Source organism: Schistocerca piceifrons, chromosome 6 (assembly GCF_021461385.2).
Source record: "Schistocerca piceifrons isolate TAMUIC-IGC-003096 chromosome 6, iqSchPice1.1, whole genome shotgun sequence".
Lineage (NCBI taxonomy): Eukaryota > Metazoa > Arthropoda > Insecta > Orthoptera > Acrididae > Schistocerca > Schistocerca piceifrons.
Genome location: NC_060143.1, coordinates 95085975 through 95110023, shown reverse-complemented (window position 1 = coordinate 95110023; position 24049 = coordinate 95085975). Strand labels below are relative to the sequence as shown.

General features: G+C 40.1%; 1 protein-coding gene across 1 annotated transcript in view; it reads left to right on the top strand.

Moving 5' to 3' along the window:
• LOC124802789 (TBC1 domain family member 23) overlaps nucleotides 1–24049 on the top strand; it is a 234115-nt gene that overhangs the window by 149306 nt on the left and 60760 nt on the right. Inside the window, exon 10 of the mRNA XM_047263790.1 lies at nucleotides 17729–17898. Coding sequence (XP_047119746.1) covers nucleotides 17729–17898 — 170 coding nt within the window. The remainder of the gene's footprint in view (nucleotides 1–17728; nucleotides 17899–24049) is intronic.

The following is a 24049-nucleotide window of genomic DNA, read 5'->3' as shown; positions in this document are numbered from 1 at the left end:
ACAGGGATCGAATGAAGGGTAGAGCCATGGGTCATAACACATCTGAAATGTAACGTCCACTGTTCAAAGTGCCATCAATGCGAACAAGAGATGACCGAGATGTGTAGCCTGGCACCCCATACCATATCGCCGGGTGATACGCCAGTATGGTGATGACGAATACACGCTTTCAATGTGCATTGACTGCAATGTCGTCAAACACGGATGCTGTAAACAGAACCTGGATTCATCCAAAAAAATGACTTTTTGCATTCGTGCACCCAGGTTCGTCGTTGAGTACACCATCGCAGGCACTCCTGTCTGTAATGCAGCATCAAGGGTAACTGCAGCCATGGTCTCCGAGCTGATAGTCCATGCTGCTGCAAACGTCATTGAACTGTTCGTGCAGATGATTGTTCTCTTGCAAACGTCCACATCTGTTAACTCAGGGATTGAGGCGTGGCTGCACGATCCATTACAGCCAAGTGGATAAGATGTCTGTCACCTCGACTGCTAGTGATACGAGGCCATTGGGATCCAGCACGGCATCCCGTATTACCCTCCTGAACCCACCGATTCTATATTCTGCTAACAGTCATTGGATCTTGACCAATGTGAGCAGCAATGTCGCGATACGATAAATCGCGATAGACTACAACCCGACCTTTATCAAAGTCGGAAACATGATGGTACGCATTTCTCCTCCTTACACGAGGCATCACAACAACGTTTCACCAGGCAATGTCGGTCAGCTGCTCTTTGTGTATGAGAACTTGTTTGGAAACTTTCCTCATGTCAGCACGTTGTAGGTGTCGCCACCGGCACCACCCTTGTGTGAATGCTCCGAAAAGCTAATCATTTGCATATCACAGCATCTTCTTCCTGTCGGTTAAATTTCGCGTCTGTAGCACGTCATCTTCGTGGTGTAGCAATTTTAATGGCCAGTAGTGTATTTCTACTTGTATTTGGGTCTGCTTCTACTGTCACTTCCACATCAATGATATTACTATCACTGAAATTATGTGATTGCTGTCCTCCATTTATTACATTTGGGACTCTTTCACCAAGATTTTCCTCACTCAAATTATGCGCTTGCTGGTCCATAATTGGTTCCCTAGTTACCTCCTCATGAGGATTATATCCACTTTCAGTCCCCTCACTTGTCACTTCCAAACTCTGAGTTGCATTATCTCGGCTCTCTTTGTTTGGGTGTACATTTTTCCTAATACCTTTATACACAGTTAAAATTTCAATATCAAATCAAAAAATATACTTCCACCAACCGTAGAACTGTTCGTTTATACCATGTCTATCCTACTCGTACCTGCGAATATATCTCGTTAGCTGTGAATACTTATCCTTTCCAATGGGTCAAAGTTCATGCTTTGGGCCTGAAGTTGTTAGTATATCCTTTTCAAGTCCCAAGTTGCGGTGCCAAATATACCGATGCCTCTTCTTTAGTCTTTTTCTTCTTCTTGTTTATCCCGGCTTCTTGAGATCTCCTGTGAAGAGACATGATACAACAAGTTCCGTAGTGGTGTAGGACAATCAGTGAAGTTACATGGCAGTTAATAATTTAACTTTTGAAAGTGCCAGTTTATTGGTATTTATGGAAAGAAAAACACTCTCATACTCTCATGTGGTCAGCAAACTTTGTGTAACATTGTGTGTGTGTAATGGGCCTTACTACATTGCAAATCATTCTAATGAATTAATTAACCTGCTTTACAGTGGTGCTAGGCAACGTAATCAACAAGGTGATATGTGTCTCAATTAAAACTTAACCACGATATTTTGAATATAATTGGCTAAATGACTCTTTTGTAATAATGTAGTGTGTCTATCTCACGTAAAGTTTAAATGAAACTGGATTTACTCTCCATTCGAGTCAAGATCACAAAATAAAATTCACCACATAGGTCAGTGAACTGTACATGTGCACTTTTAGCACTCTAAGTGATAACTTTTCTCAGAGTAAAAGCCGCACATAAATTCACACTTTTTTATGCATACAAAATTCAAAACACCTTTATATTAAACAAATAAATTATGGCATGTAATTACTACTTAAACATTTCCAATTCTGAATAAACTTCAAGAACTTATATTTCATAATCTATAAAATTTTATCGCCTGAGAGAAATAATTAGTTTGCTAAAACGGATTCAGATTACAGTCAACTCATGTCTGGATGATGACGTCACGAATCAACACTTGCTTGGAATGAACAAATTACCTGTACTGAAAAATACTGTCCGTTGAGTAATTTACTGACTTTTATAACAAATTTGGTACCCCTTGCATCACTATAATAGGCAGTCTTGAAGTCCAGATGCAATATATGCTAAAGCCTATTAGCTGCAGCCAATTTAGTAGCCCAAAACGAGAGAGGGAGAGAAAGCATAATTGTATATTAAATTTAATGACTGTTACAGGACTGCCACAGAATGAGATATATATTTTGCGTGAACAAAAAGGATAATGTCAAACATTGAAAATTCCAGGATGGAATGTAACAATATTATGAAAAGGAAAGTTGCTACGCACCATATAGCAGAGATGCCGAGACGCAGATAGGCATAACAAAAAGACTGTCACAATAATATAAGCTTTTGCCCTACAAGGCCTTTGCCGAAAATAGACGACACACACACACACACACACACACACACACACACACACACACAAGTATTTAACTTTTACAAGCTTTAAGCTTTCGGAGCCAGTGGCTCCTTCTGGTGGAAGAGGGGTGAAGAAAAAATACTGGAGAGGTTAAGGGAAAGGGGTACAGCCTAGAAAAGTCACACAGAACCCCGGGTCAGGGGACTTACCGGCTGGGATGAGAAGGAAAGACTGATTGTTGGGGACTGCACTGGATGAGATTTGAAAATCTGAGAGCTTAAAGGTGGAAGACAGGATAATATGTATGGCAGAGATTACTACTAAGACATTGTGCACGAGCTAATAAGAGTGGAAAGCTAAGTGCATTGTATGTAACAGAGGAGGGAGAGGAGACGGTGAAAAGTAGACAAGTCAGAAAATGAAAGATGTATAAGATTAAAATAGAGTGGAGAAAGGAGTATTTACTGTGAATAAATGCTGAGACGAAAGAAATTAATGTAAATTAAGCCCAGGTGGGATGCGAGAAACAAGGACATGTTGTAATGTTAGTTTCCACCTGCGGAGTTCTGAGAAACTGGTGTCTGGGGGAAGAATCTAGATGGCGTGTATGGGAAAACAGCCACCAAGGTCATGACTGTCATGTTGTACAGCATGCTCTGAAATAGGATATTGTGTGTGTGTTGCCAGTATATACCCTCTGCTTATGCCCATTCTTCCTGACTAATAACTGGATGGTATTTGTGCCAATGTAAAAGGCTGAACAGTGTTTACATAACAGCTGGTATATGACATGTCATTTCACAGGTGGCTATCCTAACAACATTGTATGTTTTGCCAGTTATAGGGCTGCAATAGGTGGTGGTAGGAGGGTGCATAGGGCAAATCTTGTAGTGAGGTCAGTCACAGGGGTAGCAGCCATAGGGTATGGAGATGAGAGCAGAAGGAGCGTAGGGTCTGACAAGGATATTGTGGAGATTGGGAGGGCAACGAAAAGCTATTCTGGGTGTGTCAGGATAAATCTCAGACAGAATGGATCTCGTTTAAGGGCATGATTTTAGGAATGTAGGCTGAAGTGAGAGTGATGGTGTATGGCTATAAAGAATCTGCATCTGAACAAATTAATGTGCATTAATTCCTTCCGTCTCAGCATTTATTCACAGCAACTACTCATTTCTCCACTCCATTTTAGTTTTCTACATCTTTCATTTTCTGACTTCTCTATTTTTTTGCCATCCCTTTCCCATCTCTGTTACATACAATGTACTTAGCTTTTCACTCTTATTAACTGGTGCATGATGTTTTAGTAGTAATCTCTGTCTTGCACACTACCCTGTCTTCCACATTTAAGCTCACACGTTTTCAAATCTCATCCGGTGCAGTCCTCAACAATCAGTATTTCCTTCTCATCCCGTCTGGTAAGTCGCCCCTGACCCAGGGCTCTGTGTGATGTTTCTAAACTGTACCAATTTCCCTAAACCTACCTCCCCAGTCCTTTTCCTTCACACCTCTTCCTTCCCCTTCAACTCTTCTTCTAGAAGAAGGAGCTACTGGCTCCGAAAGCTTGTGAAGGTTAAATCCTTTTGTGTGTTTGTTCCCCTGTTGACGCTCAGTGAGTAGATTTTTTAATCTGTCCATTTACATTATATTATCATTAATTGATTGTCTTCATTGTTAAAAAGGGTAATGTATAACACTACTATAAAACTAAATGAAATGTGTTATGTCACAGACAAGGGAGATATAATACGACAGCAAATCAGTCACACTCCAACCAAGCACTACACATTTCTGACATTTCTCAGCATAAGAGCCATGGTGATAGTGGGGCAGGGTGTTCAGGGTTACTCTGGTATTAGGTTGGTGTATTAAGCACGTAAAATTTTTGTTTTGCGTGTTGCTATTTCAGTTTCCTATGGATTTATTTATCAACTGTCATTTTTTATTAGTAGTTCACTGTTGCTATTTGATTGTACAAATTGTCATTTTGTCATTTGGAGATAGTGAGTGGAGCTGTGGACGCTAGAAAATGGAGTGCCAGGTAAAGAAATCAGAACATTTCTGACAAGAGGTGTGACAGCGGCGTAGACAGGCAGAACAATTTTTCCTGTGTATGGGGATAATGCCATTGGACAGAGCACTGCAAGAAAATGGTGTTCTTGTTTTAAAGGAGGATCATGTTCACATTAGTAACTATCCATATTCCGGAAGACCTTCAGGATTTGATGAAGATCATTTAAACACATTATTCAACAGTAATCACATCAGCATACTACAGAACTGGCAGATGTGATGAACTGTGATCATTCCACCATCATGCATCATTTTCATGCAATTGGGAAGGTTCAAAAATTGGGTGTATGTGTACCAAGTGCTGTAAGCCAAAATTACAAAATTCAGTGGGTGGCCATAAGTGCATCTCTGCTTGCCGCCCGTCATAAATTAGCACATGAATAACACCGATCAGTCCTGTCCTGTGTCACTATGAGAAATGGGGTCTTTATGCTAACATAAGGAAAAGAAAGGAATAGTTGAATCCAAACAAGGCAGCAAATCCCCGTACAAAGACCTGCACGCATCCATGAAAGATAATGTTGTGCTTCTGGTCGAACAGCAATGGTGTGGTGTATTAAAAATTGCTTCCTCAAGGTGTAACCATCATGGTTGACGTTTATTGTCAACAACTGAGATATATTGCAGATGCAATACAAGACCAGCAATCAGGAACACTGAGTGAAATGATGCTACTCCACGATAACACCCGCCCACTTTCTGCTAAACCAACAAAAAAAAAACAACACTGTAACAGGAGTTAGGTTGGGAAGTCATTCTGCACACTCCTTATTCACCTGATCTTGTACCCTCGGATTTTCACCTTTTTCACACTGTTGAACCTTCAAGGAACTTCATTTCTATAGGAAAATGCACTCTGAACATGGCTCAACAAGTTCTTCACCTCGAAGCCATGTGATTCCTACAATCGTGGAATCGAAAAGTTACCCCAGCATTGGCATACTGTTCTAAATAGTGAAGGAGAATATACTATGGATGATTTAAGTCCCTGTTATGTGTGTGTGTTGTTTGACAACGAAGCTTTCACAGTGGCACAGTTGTATAAAACATTCTCGGACTTCTTGCGATGTATCTGTAGTGTTTATTAAATTTATGGAAAAACACTATGAACTTAAGCACCATTCTAATAATTTGAAGTATACAGTCGCACGTTACCTTATTGGTACATGGCTCTGTAGCAGTCCCAGAGATAGGGACCAGCAAGATCTGTTGTGTCCACAATGTAATGACTTTTGACCAGCATACCAAATATGTTGGCCGTACAAAAATACAGAAATGTGGCAGAGAAATATAGCAATGTACAATAACAGGCTATAAAATAAAATTGTATAGTGCAGCTCATGATGATGGCGTCCTCTTGGGTAAAATATTCCGGAAGTAAAATAGTCCCCCATTCGGATCTCCAGGCGGGGACTACTCAAGAGGATGTCGTTATCAGGAGAAAGAAAACTGGCGTTCTACGGATCGGAGCGTGGAATGTCAGATCCCTTAATCGGGCAGGTAGGTTAGAAAATTTAAAAAGGGAAATGGATAGGTTGAAGTTAGATATAGTGGGAATTAGTGAAGTTCGGTGGCAGGAGGAACAAGACTTCTGGTCAGGTGACTACAGGGTTATAAACACAAAATCAAATAGGGGTAATGCAGGAGTAGGTTTAATAATGAATAGGAAAATAGGAATGCGGGTAAGCTACTACAAACAGCATAGTGAACGCATTATTGTGGCCAAGATAGATACGAAGCCCACACCTACTACAGTAGTACAAGTTTATATGCCAACTAGCTCTGCAGATGACGAAGAAATTGAAGAAATGTATGATGAAATAAAAGAAATTATTCAGATTGTGAAGGGAGACGAAAATTTAATTGTCATGGGTGACTGGAATTCGAGTGTAGGAAAAGGGAGAGAAGGAAACATAGCAGGTGAATATGGATTGGGGGACAGAAATGAAAGAGGAAGCCGCCTGGTAGAATTTTGCACAGAGCACAACATAATCATAGCTAACACTTGGTTTAAGAATCATGAAAGAAGGCTGTATACATGGAAGAACCCTGGAGATACTAAAAGGTATCAGATAGATTATATAATGGTAAGACGGAGATTTAGGAACCAGGTTTTAAATTGTAAGACATTTCCAGGGGCAGATGTGGACTCTGACCACAATCTATTGGTTATGACCTGTAGATTAAAACTGAAGAAACTGCAAAAAGGTGGGAATTTAAGGAGATGGGACCTGGATAAACTAAAAGAACCAGAGGTTGTACAGAGATTCAGGGAGAGCATAAGGGAGCAATTGACAGGAATGGGGGAGATAAATACAGTAGAAGAAGAATGGGTAGCTTTGAGGGATGAAGTAGTGAAGGCAGCAGAGGATCAAGTAGGTAAAAAGACGAGGGCTAGTAGAAATCCTTGGGTAACAGAAGAAATATTGAATTTAATTGATGAAAGGAGAAAATATAAAAATGCAGTAAGTGAAACAGGCAAAAAGGAATACAAACGTCTCAAAAATGAGATCGACAGGAAGTGCAAAATGGCTAAGCAGGGATGGCTAGAGGACAAATGTAAGGATGTAGAGGTCTATCTCACTGGGGGTAAGATAGATACCGCCTACAGGAAAATTAAAGAGACCTTTGGAGATAAGAGAACGACTTGTATGAATATCAAGAGCTCAGATGGAAACCCAGTTCTAAGCAAAGAAGGGAAAGCAGAAAGGTGGAAGGAGTATATAGAGGGTCTATACAAGGGCGATGTACTTGAGGACAATATTATGGAAATGGAAGAGGATGTAGATGAAGATGAAATGGGAGATATGATACTGCGTGAAGAGTTTGACAGAGCACTGAAAGACCTGAGTCGAAACAAGGCCCCCGGAGTAGACAATATTCCATTGGAACTACTGACGGCCGTGGGAGTGCCAGTCCTGACAAAACTCTACCATCTGGTGAGCAAGATGTATGAAACAGGCGAAATACCCTCAGACTTCAAGAAGAATATAATAATTCCAATCCCAAAGAAAGCAGGTGTTGACAGATGTGAAAATTACCGAACTATCAGCTTAATAAGTCACAGCTGCAAAATACTAACACGAATTCTTTACAGACGAATGGAAAAACTAGTAGAAGCCAACCTCGGGGAAGATCAGTTTGGATTCCGTAGAAACACTGGAACACGTGAGGCAATACTGACCTTACGACTTATCTTAGAAGAAAGATTAAGGAAAGGCAAACCTACGTTTCTAGCATTTGTAGACTTAGAGAAAGCTTTTGACAATGTTGACTGGAATACTCTCTTTCAAATTCTAAAGGTGGCAGTGGTAAAATACAGGGAGCGAAAGGCTATTTACAATTTGTACAGAAACCAGATGGCAGTTATAAGAGTCGAGGGACATGAAAGGGAAGCAGTGGTTGGGAAGGGAGTAAGACAGGGTTGTAGCCTCTCCCTGATGTTGTTCAATCTGTATATTGAGCAAGCAGTAAAGGAAACAAAAGAAAAATTCGGAGTAGGTATTAAAATTCATGGAGAAGAAATAAAAACTTTGAGGTTCGCCGATAACATTGTAATTCTGTCAGAGACAGCAAAGGACTTGGAAGAGCATTTGAATGGAATGGACAGTGTCTTGAAAGGAGGATATAAGATGAATATCAACAAAAGCAAAACAAGGATAATGGAATGTAGTTTAATTAAGTCGGGTGATGCTGAGGGAATTAGATTAGGAAATGAGGCACTTAAAGTGGTAAAGGAGTTTTGCTATTTGGGGAGCAAAATAACTGATGATGGTCGAAGTAGAGAGGATATAAAATGTAGACTGGCAATGGCAAGGAATGCGTTTCTGAAGAAGAGAAATTTGTTAACATCCAGTATTGATTTAAGTGTCAGGAAGTCATTTCTGAAAGTATTTGTATGGAGTGTAGCCATGTATGGAAGTGAAACATGGACAATAAATAGTTTGGACAAGAAGAGAATAGAAGCTTTCGAAATGTGGTGCTACAGAAGAATGCTGAAGATTAGATGGGTAGATCACATAACTAATGAGGAAGTATTGAATAGGATTGGGGAGAAGAGAAGTTTGTGGCACAACTTGACCAGAAGAAGGGATCGGTTGGTAGGACATGTTCTGAGGCATCAAGGGATCACCAGTTTAGTATTGGAGGGCAGCGTGGAGGGTAAAAATCGTAGAGGGAGATCAAGAGATGAATACACTAAGCAGATTCAGAAGGATGTAGGTTGCAGTAGGTACTGGGAGATGAAAAAGCTTGCACAGGATAGAGTAGCATGGAGAGCTGCATCAAACCAGTCTCAGGACTGAAGACCACGACAACAACAAGTGCAGCTCAATCTCTTTGCTGTTACTGGTGTTAGAAAAATTAATATACACACATCAAAAAAAGTTTTGCGTCGCCCCAATTCCCATAACTCTTGAAGATAGACTTTGACTGTTGATATTGTATCACAGACACAGTCTCTTTGACTGTTGAGAGGTGTCACTAAACCCGCACAAAGATGTAAACAGCCATGCTTGAGCACCGCCTATTAGACGGAGGGGTTCCGACAGCCGATCAGTTCCAGTCATTCCACCAGGTACATGGCTACTGTTTTCTGTAGTTCAACCATGCCTAGACGGTCAGTACTGTGGTTCCATCATGTCCACATTGTCACTTTGTGCCAGGAAGGGCTCTCAACAAGGGAAGTGTCCAGGCGTTTCGGAGTGAACCAAAATGTTGTTGTTCGGGCATGGAGGAGGTACAGAGAGACAGGAACTGTCGATGACATGCCTCGCTCAGGCCACTCAAGGGCTACTACTGCAGTGGATTACCTCTACCTACAGATTACGGCTCTGAGGAACTCTGACAGCAATGCAACCATGTTGAATAATGCTTTTCATGCAGCCACAGGACGTCATGTTATGACCCAAACTGTTCGCAATAGACTGCATGTCTATGGCAAGTTCCATCTTTGCAACCACGACACCATGCAGCGCGGTACAGACGGGCCCAACAACATGTCAAATGGACTGCTCAGGATTGGCATCATGTTCTCTTCACCGATGAGTGTCGCATATGCCTTCAATCAGGCAATCGTTGGAGACATGTTTGGAGGCAACCTGGTCAGGCTGAATGCCTTAGACACACTGTCCAGCGAATGCAGCAAGGCGAAGGTTTCCTGATATTTTGGGGTGGCATTATGTGGGGCCGACAACGCCACTGGTGGTCCTGGAAGGTGCCATAATGGCTGTACGATACGTGAATGCCATCCTCCGACCAATGGTGCAACCATATTGTCAGCATATTGGCGAGGCATTCGTCTTCACGGACGACAATTCGCGCCCCTATTGTGCACATCTTGCGAATGACTTCCTTCAGGATAAGAATGTTGCTCCATACATGAACCCAGTCGAACATGCCTGGGATAGATTAGAAAGGGGTGTTTATGGATGACGTGACCCACCAACCACTCTGAGGAATCTACACTGAATCACCGTTGAGGAGTGGGACAATCTGGACCAACAGTGCCTTGATGAACTTGTGGATAGTATGCCACGACGAATACAGGCACACATCAATGCAAGAGGATGTGCTACTGGGTATTAGAGGTACTGGTGTTGCAGTAATCTGGACCACTACCTCTGAAGGTCTCGCTGTATGGTGGTACAACATGAAATGTGTGGTTTTCATGAGCAATAAAAAGGGCGGAAATTATGTTTATGTTGATATCTACTCCAATTTTCTGTACTGGTTCTGGAACTCTCGGAACCGAGGTGATGCAAAACTTGTTTTGATATGTGTATTTGAACTTTTAAGTGGAATGGGAACAGAAAGTAGTGATAATATGATTTGAGGTGAGAGGTTAGCTGCAGTGTTTGAGTAATATAAGTTTGAAGCATCACTTCTTTCCTTTGTTTCTTACATTTTTGTTCCATTTAGTCATAGGTATTCAGGCCCTTCCTTATTACTTACAGTTCCAAGAGTGCCTCGGACAACATTCCACATTGCAATTGCTATTTGGGAGTTTCTTTGCCTTGCTTATGACTTGGCTAAGGAGGACCTTTATGTATTTTTGAAAATGTGTATGAAAGGTGGGATTGTGATTTTCTTTGCCTTCTACTTAGTTTTATTTTCGTTGCATGGGAGCTGATTATTCTCTTTGTAATCCTTTATTTAAAAACTATTCTTCCTGTGTTTTGGATATTGAGAGGAAAGGCAATATTAAAGTAATGACAAATTGTGTCAACAAATATGTTTATTTGCATGCCCATCTTCCACAGCATATTTTAAAATCAGTTATTATTGGTTTCTCCATCTTAAGCTTAGTACAATTAATTAAAGAGAATGTCACACCTGATGAATTTTGCTTTTACTTGCAAAGCATCTTCTGTGGTCATTCTGTCAAAAAATATTTTGTTTTCTCATGAGCATCATCCTCATTGAACAACTCATGCTTCACCATGTATCTGAACATGTTGGGTGGGTGCGTAGGTGGCAGTTTTTCTGGAAAATCTGGAATTCTCAGGGAATTAAATTTCACCTGGAAAATTAAAGTGTGTTAATCATATGAATATAATTCCATATAAATTATTTGATGTTTAAAAACTGTGGTTAAACTGCTGCTTATGCCTGGCATATAGCTCAGCTGAGAGGAAAGGAAAGTCATTATTGTGTATGCTTGGTATGCTGCCCTCCCCCACTCACCTCTAATTTATCAGTAGCTTCTTGACACCGTCTTTCTCCTCATGGTGATGGTGTGTGTGTGTGTGTGTTTTCCGTACTTCAGAAAGACCTTTTGGCCGAATGCTTGACTGAATAACATCTCTTCATTGTGCCTGTCTGCGACTCAACATCTCTTCTATATGGTGACTAGCAGTCTATTCTTTTGATAATATAGTCAAACTATTACATTGATAACTTGGGTACTATTAGGACATCCATCAGTTTTAGCTCATTGTAGAACCTTTCCCTCAACCTTTTTGCTTTTATTACTTACAGTGCCCTTTGAGAGTTTGACCAACAGGGTGGCAACCATGGAGAGAGGCTCTGATCAGAGTGAGTGGCATCAGGGTGGATGGTGTGCAAAGAAACAGATCAGACTCACCCATGCTGGTGACCATGCCAAAAAGGCCATCTCAGCAGGCAGAAAAGATCATTTTGATACAGAGGTTTACAACTTTATGGCTTTTGTGTTTTTGGTCACACCATAGGTTGAAAATCAGGCAAGGAGAAATGGAAGTGGACAGCCCCCCCCCCCACCCCCCACCCCACCCCACCAGTTCTTTATATGCTGCAAAACTGACAGATAACCTCTTGCAACAATGAAACCACAGTTTTTTGCTTAAAATATTGAGGATAGCTTCAGAGAAGTTGCTGCAGTACAGAAAGTGAGAAATGCTCTTTATTGTAAAGATGACACGTCGAGTTGCAGACAGGCACAATGAAAAGACTGCTAGACATTTAGCTTTTGGCCAAAGCCTTCTTCAAAAAAAGGGTACACACACACACAAGCAGGCATGCCTGATGCACGCATGACCGCCATCTCTGGCAGCTCACGCTGGAAACTGCAATCTGGAAGGGGAGAGGGAGAAGGGCAGCTATAGCAGGGTATGGGTTGGGGGAGAGAAGAGTGCTGTGTGGTGGAATGTGTTGAATCCAGGAGGCAGCATGTCAAGACTGACACTAGTAGTGGTGTTGGGAGACTAGGAAGGGAGGGGGGGGGGGGGGGATGGGAGGAAGGAGAGAGGAGCAGGGAAAGGGAAAGTTAGGTGGTGCATTGGCAGAGGGTGGTACATAAAGAGAATGAGGGACTGTGAATAGGGAGGAGGAGTTAGGGCAGAAATTGTGGGGTGGAGGGTGTGGGGATGATAGGTTACAATAGGTTGAGACTGGTTTGATTTTGGGAGTGGAGAACGTGTTTTGAGGACGACTCCTGTCTGTGCATTTCAGATAAGCTGGTGGTGTAGGGGAGGATCCATACGGCCTGGGTTGTGAAACGCATTGAAATAAAGCATGTTATGTTCAGCTGCTTGTTGTGCCACAGAGTGGTCTTCTTTACTCTTGCCCACTGTTTGGCAGTAGCTGTTCATCCTGGTGGACAGCTGGTTAGTAGTCATACCAGTATAAAAGCTGTGCAATGATTGCAGATTAGTCTGGAGCTTCCATTTTTAGAAATGGATCTTTGTTGATTAAAACATTGAATGCTAACCAGTCACAGGCACTTCAGGTCTTTGACAAGCTCGGTGATGTATCAGTTGCCATCTGTCCTCATAAACACTAAAGGTGCCATCTTTCGCCAGGGCCTAATGCCAAAGACAGATGAGTAACTGCATATTAACCTAGAGCAGTGTGGAGCCCATTTTGTTCGTCGCTTGCAGAGGGGGCCTAAGGATAATTGGTTGGACTCTGGACCTCTCATCATAGATTATCTGAGAAAGTTAAGGTCATGTTTTATAGGTGTGATATCAAGCCCTATTTTCCTCCTATGAGAATTTTTGAAACTGCACAGAACACCAGATTCCTCATTTGACAACAGGTTCAGTTTGCAAGATGCCAAGGAGTAGTTTGGATGACTCAACCAATTGACATGCAAAACTCACTTCAACAATGATGACAAGATCTCAAACCGCAACTCCTGCTCCTGCCTCCCATGTCATTGCCTGGCTTTCAGTTGTGGAAGAAAGCATCAGCTCCCTCAACCCCAAAATCCGCAGTTCTGGTGGTAACCACCCCATTGGTACAGCAGGAGATGCCTCGTCCTTCTCCGTCGTAAACAGGGCAGAAGACACCTGACGAGGTGGCCCCTCCCTGGATGAACAGGACAGCAGTCTACCAGCAGGCAGTGTCTGTCAGAGCCACAGGCTGCAAGTCATAGAAAAGAATGAACCTATTCCATCCCTGAAGCCAAGGCAGGAAAATCCTTACAGAAACTGAAACCTCACAGGGAAGATAAAAAAATCAAAAGTGAAACCAACATCTGTTGCTCCGATCCATCTGGCCCCCTCAGAGGTTGAGCTTATGAATACCAATGGAGAACCACACACTCAGGTGGAACAGCAAAGTAATTTGTACTTGCATTTCCCCATTGCTTTCTCAGAACCCTATCTGACATTCGTTCAATGAAGCACTAACTGCGGCTGTCACCACCCTGCTGAACTCTTGTCAATTAGTGGCTACTTATTCTGCAGCTGGCATGGCTCTTCAGAAGACCTGGATCTCAGAAACCCAACTCCCTACCATTAAAAACTAAAAATCATAGTGTAAAAATGACATTAATGCCGAGAGAGTATTTGGAGAATTCCGCACACTCATACACTCAAACACTCTCCTTGAACAGGTGCCACTAACCACTGCATTAGAAGTTGTGGCTGTTTATTTCCACCTGTCAGTTAGGCTAACAATATGTAACGTCTATCCACTGCCAGCAGATCTGCATGATATCGCAGATTGGTGGAGCTAGTGGAACAGCTGCCTCTACCCTCTGTCATACTGAGGGCTTTGCTGCAACTGCGACATCAGATTCTGAAAAACTTGAATATAGAATGGCTGGCTACCACGACCCTCAAGCAGAGAACAATAAAGTGGACCACCAAGGTGTGACGTAGTACTTCTCTCCAAGCCTCTCGGAAGGATACCATTGTACTGTGCTGACTATGTATCAGTCACCAGACTTAAACAAGTTCCTTTTGCGTAGGAGGACTCTCCTCAATGCAGTTGTGGTAGTGATCTCATGATAGCCCATATTCTCGTAGAAATTTTTTCTTTGTGTATGCATCTTATTTATCTAACATTTGAAGCTAATTGACTCTCTGATCCGTACAGTCTTCATTTTCTCACCTCATTTTAGTAGTACTGACTATAATGACCCTTCTTAGAGTCTCCTACAGTGACTGGCTATAGTTTTTATCTGCCTGTGTTTTATCTAACTTTTAACAGTCATTCTTAGCTACTGTCATGCAAATTTTCAACCATGACATCATGGTCACAAACACTGTAGCTGTCAATTCTCTTTTGCTTCTTCCACATCATTTCCTATGCAGCAAGAGACTGACAACCAAGTTGTTTAGTCCCCTTAAACTCATCATCATCATCAGTAACAACAACCACCATGTGTGCCTACAAATTAATGCAGTACCTCACAGCAGCTTTCTGACCTCATTTTATAAAATGAGCCCCGTATCGAGGCTTTGGAAGCCCAAGAGATGTTGACCAGCTGCCTTGTAATTCTCTGCCATTAGACATCACAGAGGTGCACTATGGAGGGGCACATGGTCAAAAGACCGCTCGCTCTTCTGGCCATTTTACCGACTTACCAAAGTGAAAATATGGAAGAGAAAAATGAGGAGCCAGGGAATATAGAGGACATTGAGATGGGTATAACCTGGAAAGAAGTAGAGAAAGTGATAAAGAATATGAAAGGAGGAAAAGCACCTGAACCGGATAAAGTAAGTGCAGAGATGGTGAGAGCAGTTGGCATTGTTGGCAGTGCAGGATTTCTATTAGGCCATGAAAAGAGTACGGAAAAAAGGTATAGTGCCAGTTTCTACAAAGGGTTGCAGAAAATTTAAATCAAAATTATGACCAAATTATTTTGCTGTGTCATGCTCCCAAGGCAGTTAAGATGATTCTGGAAAAGCGAGTACGGAAGATAGGAGGTGGTGAACAGAGAGAGAGAGGAACAATATGGGTTTAGATCAGGAATGTAAACAGTTGATCTAATTTTTTGTTTAAGGCGGTTCCAAGAGCGGCTAAAGATATGGTGGCGGTGATGGTGGTGGCAGTTGCGACGACGACAGTGATGATGATGGAAAACAGGTGAAAGGCTGGGCAATACTTAATGTCAAGAAGCACAACCGTTTGGTGCTGCCTCCACTCAGCCTCATAACTTTAACTTGTGTGTCCCTCTCATCGTAGTGGCTAAGTGATTTGTCGCCAAGTCCTCTCCTTTCCTACCTTCTCTAAGTAATCTCTCTCTCTTTCCTGTCTGAAGAAGGAACACTCTGTTTTGTACATTATGCATATTATTTCTATTGTTTTCCTTTTTTAAATGTTTGCATTCACACTGCTGGGACGTATGCCTCTAGAAGTCATTACTGTCCAGCTTTCCTGCCACTGTGAAATACTGACTTTTGTTGTTGATGTAAGATGGATCTGATGTTGGCTCTCAAAGTGAAATTTCCTGTCAGATTGATTAAATATAAGTATATAATATGGACAACACAGTAAGAGAAAAATCATGTACTGAACTCTCATTTTCTCTAATAGGTGAGGTGGGCAGTGGTTGAGGCACTGCACTAACTTTCAAGAGTGGGGTTCTGATGCTTGTCAGACCATTCATATGTTTCTTGTGATTTCCTTGAACAAATTAAGATGAATGCTAGAAACGTTACTATGAAAAAAATGTGGCTTCCTTTACCTTTCTTCTCCCATACAAACTTGTGCTTTGTTTTTGATGACATCATCATCAGTAGGATGTTAAAATTGAATCTTCCTTCTTTCTAGCAGTTGTTGGTAGATCTCTGCACAAATGACAGGTATTGGTAGGCTGCAGGAGTGAGACTCTGTAATGAGCTTGTAAGGAAATTATTTGGGATTGGGAGAGAGAACATACGCTGGTAACAGAATGGAAGGTTTTATGACGTTTTAAAATATCATGAAGCCTTTTGGACAATTGGGAATTGTCACTGTGGATGATGTCATCTGTCAGAACATGAGAGGGCAAACAATTCTTGAATTTTTTGTAGGGATAACAGGAAACTGCATGCCAAATGAAAGATAGAATGTACAAATTAAAAATTGATTGGTCTACATCCAGTGATAGGTACTTTGAGTTAAATACATGGAAGCTTGTTAGGAGAGATAAGATATGTGATCAATATTTAAGAATGTGTGTGTGTGTGTGTGTGTGTGTGTGAGTGTGTGTGTGTGAAAGAATAATATATATTGGCTGTTCTTGTAATACTGAGAGAAGGGGAACCCAAATCACTTAGTAGTAGTAGTAGTAGTAGTAGTAGTAGTATGCGACAAATGACAAAGTACAGGAAGAAACTGAAATATAAAAAAAACTGGCATAAGGAAGACATAGGAGAAGATAAAGAGCTGGAGAAGAGAAAACGGGGCTGGCAAAGATAGGATGAAAAGAAAATATATTGAAGGTAATTCAGGAAAAATGAGAAAAAGAATCTGGAAATAATTATCAAAAATAAGAACTAGTGAGCAGAAACTAAAAGATAATCTCAAGTATACCATCCTTATATATCTGCCACTAAAGCACTTTTGTTAGCATCAAATTTCTCTTCTATCTATTTCTCTTCTATCTGTCCTAATTATAGACCACAAGCAGTGAAATTTCTGCTCTGCAGATAATGGCATGGAACTCACAGTATATTTTTTAAATTTTGCAGCCCTGCCGTGTTCATTGTTAAGCCATTTGCTGGTAAAACCAACAAAAACTGTCAAACAATGGAAAATCTAGGGTGAGATGGCAGTTGTGTGTGTGTGTGTGTGTGTGTGTGTGTGTGTGTGTGTGTGTGTGTGTGTGTGAGAGTTGCGTATGCGTGCGTGTGCGTTTTTGTGTTTGTGTGTGTGTGTGTGTGTGTGTGTGTGTGTGTGTGTGTGTGTGTCTTTTGTTGAGGAAGGCCTTAATGGCTGAAAGATTTAATTGTGAGAATCTTTTCGTTGTGCCTAACTGCGAATCAGCATCTCTGCTATTTGGTGAGTAAAAACCGGTCAGAGTGTTTGGGTGTTACAAAGTAGTTTCAGACTTAAATTTTGACCACCTATGTATGGTTAACATAAATATTTGGAACTGATGTAAGATTAGTTTCAGATCGAATACTCTGTGACTAGAAATTTCACTTACGTGCCATCATGTTTCCGCACTCAACTTCTCCACCCATCACTTATTTCTCTTACTTTTGTGTTTTACATTATATCTGTGTCACAAAAGTTTCTTTTATTATCCTGTTTAAAAATGGGCTTTCTGTTTTCCCTGTATGCTTGTAATATATCGTGTAACTTAAATCCAGTATACCAAGAAAATAACAAATTGACATGTGTGACTTTCTTTGTTTTCTAGTGCTGCCATGAAGACCAAATCCGCAGAAATGAAGGGGAAGCTTTTTGAGTATATTGTAAACCCAACAGGGAGTAATTCTGTCGACAGACATGTGAGCAGTAATGATAAGTTGGGCAAGCGCTATCGTAATGTTGCCCCTGTTTTCTGCATTGATGATGAGCAAGATGGAGGTATGTGCACAGCTGATAATCAGATGACCATGCTGAGTGATGATTTTTTAAAATTTTTTTTGCCTATTTATTGCAGTTAGACATATGTCATTTGTCTATAGTAATGGATGCAGTTATGAGCAAAATGTGCCCAATGTGTTTTACTGGCCAGATGTAAAAAGAAAAAGAAAAAGAAAGAAAAAAAGTGCAAACTTGTGAAATTAAAATACATAAGGCATATCTTTCTAAGCATCCTGTAACAACTTATAAGTTGACGTGTGTGACTTTCTTTGTTTTCTAGTGCATGAGCCGTAAAAAAATATTGTCTTGTTTCACCATAACTTGGTTAAGAAAATTTTAAAGGGACCTGTCAAAATGAACAGTTGTTCGTGAAGATAAACGTAAGAAAAAGATAGTGAATACAGTATCTCTCTTCAGATCTAACTTAAAACACACACACAAACATACCTATGTTGGTCCAACTTACCACATTGTCCTCGCATTTCATCTTGAGTGGGTATGTGATTATATATCAGATGAAATCAGCAAAAGAAGAAAGGAGATGCATGGAGGGGAACGTGGTTGAGAGTTGGTAAGGAAAGACAGAAAGGGAATAGGATAGGACAGTGCTACTGGTGAGCTTGTTCTGGAGCAGGCATGGGTCATTGTGTGTATTATGCACTAAAGGTTGGAAGTGGTTTCAGAGATAAAACAGAGTTAAGAGAGAGGAGGGAGAGGGAGGGCAGAGAGAGAGAGAGAGAGAGAGAGAGAGAGAGAGAGAGAAATATAACAGTGTGAGTGTAGCTTGATGGGGTGAAGTTGGGCTTGGGGACTGTGGTAAAAGTGGTAGGAGCTAGTGGAGATTGAAGCCAGGAGGATTTGAGGTTTAAAGGGTGTGTTATAAGAACAACTTTCATCTGCTCAATTCAGAGAAGCTGTTATTAGCATGGGGTAGGTGGTGGGAGGGAGTAGGAGGAGATGCAGCTGGAATGGATTGTGAAGCAGTCATTGCAGTTGAGCCTCTTGTGCCTAACAGCATATACCTCTGGTTGGTAAACTCTTTCTTTGGCCACTGTTTGGTTGCAAGCATTTGTTTGGATGCACATTTGGTTGTTGGTCGTGCCCACATAAAAAGTTGTGCGAAAGTTGTAGCATGGCTGCCATATGCTGCTGCTTTCACAGGTTGCCTTGCCACTTATTGTGGGACTGGATTAGGATACGTTGGGTGAGTGCATGTTCCACATGTGTCTTCTACAGGGATATCACTCATATGATAATGATGTGGCATAAGAATGGATCAAGATGTTTTGTAGACTGTGTGTGTGACAAAATACCACTCTGGGATGTTTCTCATTTCTCATACTAGTATGTAGCTTTGTCATTTTGGGGCAGAATTGAGTAAGGGAGGAGTGCTCCTTTGCATCTTGTTTGTGGGTGTCATTAGGAGATTAGGTGCATATGTGCATAAGGCACAGGAGATCTGTTTGGAAAGTAGATTTGGTAGGTAGTGCCTGTCTGTGAAGACCTTCAGTATTTGGGGCAAGGGATTGCTCATCACTGCATACGTGCTGCCTGTGAGTAGTCAGACTTCTGGATTGTATGGGAGAAAATTTTTAGTTTAGAAGCTATGTTAGGTACCAGAACGGAGGTACTGTTGACCATCGGTGGGCTTGATGTTGCTAGAGATTTTATGGAACTTTCAGAGAGGTGAATAAAGTCAGCGTCAGGAATGTGGCACACTAGGCTGAGGAGGACTAGATAAGGCTGATGTGATAGAGGATGTAGAGGCTGCAGACAATTGAGAATAGTGTGTCTTAGACCTGGGTCCAGCTCAGGAAGATATCACCAATGAATTTGAACTAGACAAGGGGTTTATGGCCTTAGGTATGCTAGGAAGGTTTCACCTCCATGATTATTTTGTGTCAGTGATAATGTATCAACTTGAAATAGGTAGTTTTGTTTTGTACAAAATGCCTTGAAATTTGGCGTTTCCTTGTTCCCATTTGAAGGTTAAATCTCAAGGCAACAGTTTACTAATAGTCAGTTAATTTATATTTGGGTAACTGATAATTATTTGATATTTAAATTGGATCTTAACCTTTTGCATAGGTCTGGTACTTACATATCACCTTAAAATGACCATTCATTCCCTTGGAAACATCTGATATCCTAGATGTGATGTCAGGCAGTAACAGTTTATCCACAGATATCACATTTCCTGACCCTTTTGCACAACAAATTATTTTGATAACTGTATTTTGGAAAGATCTTTAATGCAGTGAGTAAATTAATCTGCATATTTTTGTAGTGCAAAAGTATAAATATGGAAGCCATCAGTTATGGAACTTTAGCTTTACAAACACACAAATCAACATGGCATCTGTTCTCTATAAAATAATTATCCATGGATAGTGTAGTAGGGGCTACTCGTATAGACAAGCGATAAAGACGGTTTGACTTGCATCTTCCCAGTATGGTACTTTATCATCCATTCTTGTACAAAGCTTATACAACTAGAATATGTTTTGATTCTTCCCTGTGTCATACTGTGATGTGTTCATATGTTTTAGCACTGATGATAGCCACTCTGTGGTTGAAATCTAGACCTACAATAAACAGATTAACCTAAAATGTTTGCATTTAAACAGATTATTAAATATTGATTGATGTACATTTTCTCAACATTGGGGTTCAGGTTCAGGCTCTGAGCAGGACAGTTCACTGAATTCATCTGATTTTGTTTCAAAGAGTGATGATGTGTTATACACAAAGACTCTGATTTCAAACATTAGACGTCATTGGATGAGAAACGAAATGATCGTATGGCATTTATTGGCCAGGATAACCCCTTCAGGGTTTGGCCACTGTATTGCAAGTCTTTTTAGTTGATGCCACTTCGGCAACTTGCGTGTCAGTGATGAAGAGAATGATGATGGACACACAACACCCAGTCTCCTGCCGGGAATCGAACCTGGGCCCTCTTGTGTGGTAGTCGGTAACGTTACTACGTGCTACGGATGCGAACTATCATTGGATGAATATTCTAATGTGGGAGATAACTTTACAAATTTGGTTATGTAGTGAAAAAATGTCTGTAATATTTGTATCTTAAAGGCCAATAGCCAAATGAGCAGTGTATTCTTCATTAGGCTCTTTCTAGAAAGCCAGCCACTATTTACCTTCCATTGATTTCAAATTAACCAAAATGCTCTGTTTGAAAATACTATGCCTGATAATAAGCTACCAATTCATATATGAAGGTATTCATACTACCATGGACATAACATGCTGTTACTGGTCTTGCCACATGATCAGTGTAAATATATAGATTTTCTGCTGGTAAGTCCAAGAAGGGATTGGGTGATAGGACACATTTTGGGACATTAAGGGATTGCCAATTTAGTATTGGAGCTAAGTGTGTGAGAGCTACATCAAACCAGTCTTTGGACTGAAGTTCACATTAACAACAAAACAACAAGCCTGAGTTTGAATATTCATTCACCTATGCTTCAAAAATGTGCTGTGAAATGCTTCTTAGCAAGAACTGACAATGCTTTTTTTTCTGCATCTTTTTCTCGATAATTTATTTTCCAGTGCATCAATAAGTTGAAAACTTTTAACAGCCAGATGTGGACTGTGTGGCGTATCTTACACATATTACCATTGATTTTTCTCACTTTTTTTCTTATTTTGATGTGTGAACACTTCTGCTGAATAACTAGTTGCAATTTAGTGAGATATTGCAGTATATTGGTGCCGAACAGGATATAAAATGTATTAAATATGAATTCAACAGGCTGGTCAGTAAGCCAAAAATTGACTATTTTAGGATATGCCTCAAAGACATGAATTGGAGTGATGTACACAGTGCTAACGGCATGAATAAAAAGTACAACACTTTATTAATAAAGTACTTATCTTATTTGAACACAGTTTCAGACCAGAGTCTGCAAAGAAATCATGGATTACTCAAGGAATAAAGGTATAATGTAAAACAAAAAGAAAACTGTATCAGTAAGTCAGAAAAGGCTCTGAAGTTGATGCTACAGCACAGTACAAGACATACTGCATAGTATTCAAGATAGTAATACGAACATCAAAGCAAATGCATTAGAAGAAAAAGATAACATTACATTACATTTATCGTTTTCCATGGATCCCTTGGAGAGGAGTCTCTGGGATGTGGAAAGAGTCAAAGGTTTTTTTTTTTTTTAATCAGATACATGGATATAGTACAATTCTAATGCAGACAGAGTTATGAGCTATAATCCTTGTGAAGATATTCATCGATGGAGTAGAAGAGTTGGCCAACAGGAAGTTCTTTAATTCACTCTGAAACCAATCTTTATCACTTATAAGACCTTTGATATGCTCTGGTAAGTTATTGAATATATGAGTACCCATGTATTTGACTCCTTTTTGTACTGATGTTAAGCTTTTATAGGCCTTATACAAATTGTTTTTGGTTCTGATATTATAATCATGTTTTGCACTATTTTGTGTAAAAAGAGACATGTTGGAAATGACAAAGGATATCAATGAGCATATGTACTGAGCAGTAGTAGTTAGAATACCAAATTTCTTAAAGAGGTCTCTGCATGATGATCTAGGACTGACACCAGATATAATTCTAATGACTCGTTTCTGAATTTTGAAAATGTTCTCTTTGTGAGAGGAGTTTCCCCAAAAGATGATTCCACAACTCATTAGTGAATGGAAGTAGGTCGAATAAACTAACTACTTCATTTCTAAATCGCCCATTTCTGCTGTCATGCATACTGCAAATAAGGCGTTTCATTAAGTCTAGAGTGTGAGTTTTCCAATCTAGGTTGTGGTCAGTTTGTAGCCCTAAAAATTTGACACTGTCTACAGCTGTAATTTCATTATTTGAATACATTATACTTATAGGGTCAGGTATTCTTTGTGAGGTACTAAACTGTATGTACTAGGTCTTGTCAAAATTCAGTGACAATCCATTTACCGTAACCACCCATTGATACTTACAAATATTACGCATCAAACCAGTCTCTGGACTGAAGACCACAACAACAACAACAACAACAACAACAACAACAACATCAGCTGGTTGCTCGGTGAGATCGCGGGTACTGTTTTTTATACCAATACTTGTATCATCTGCAAATAAGACAAAATTTGCATTTTGTGACATTGCATATTAATATATAATAGGAACAACAAGGACCTAAAATAGAGCCCTGGAGCACCCCTTGTCTCATGGTTTCATATTTTTAATGACTATTTTTATGTGATAAGCCTGATACAGACACACCCTGTTTCTGTTAAAAAGATAGGATGAGAACCATGAGCCAGCTACTCCTGTTAGCCCATAATATTTTAACTTTTGTATAAGGATATCATGCTTAACACAATCGAAAGCTTTAGCCAGATCACAGAATATTCCAAGTGGTGATAACTTTTGAGTTCTGTTTCTAATATATCATCTGTTAAAGTGAATATAGCTTGATCAGTTGATAATCCTTTCTGAAATCCAAACTGATTGCGAATGAGAATATTTTTCTGTACTAATTGTTTATGAAGTCTGTTGTACATAACACTTTCAAACACTTCCGAAAGTATTGCCAATAATGAAATGGGATGGAAGTTTTCCACTAATGATTTGTCTCCTTTTTTGTGTGTAATGGTTTGACAATAGCATATTTAAGCCTATCTGGAAAAGTACCACTGTGGAGGAATTCATTACATAAGTAACTCAGTACGTCACAAAGTTCTGAGGAACAACATTTAATTATGGTAGCTCTGATTTCATCATAGCCACTGGAACATTTGTTTTTATGAGAACTAATAATATTAGAAATCTCTTTCGGTGAGGTAGGATATAGGTGAATTTTGTCAAACTTCTGCAAAAATGAATTTTTTAAATGTTTTAAGCTGTCTTCTGAGGAACTGTGCAAACTTACGTTGTCTGCTACTGAAAGAAAAAAGTTGTTGAAAGTGTCTGAAATTTTGGAGGTATCTCTAATCAACTCATTACTTACATTTAACATAATTTCCTCATTTGCCTGATTAGTTTTTCCTGTTTCACTTTTTACTATGTTCCATGTAGTTTTTATCTTGTTATTAGATTTTACAATATAATTTGTAATGTGATTTAGCTCTGTAGCCATCATTTTCCCTTGACATTAAGTACAGT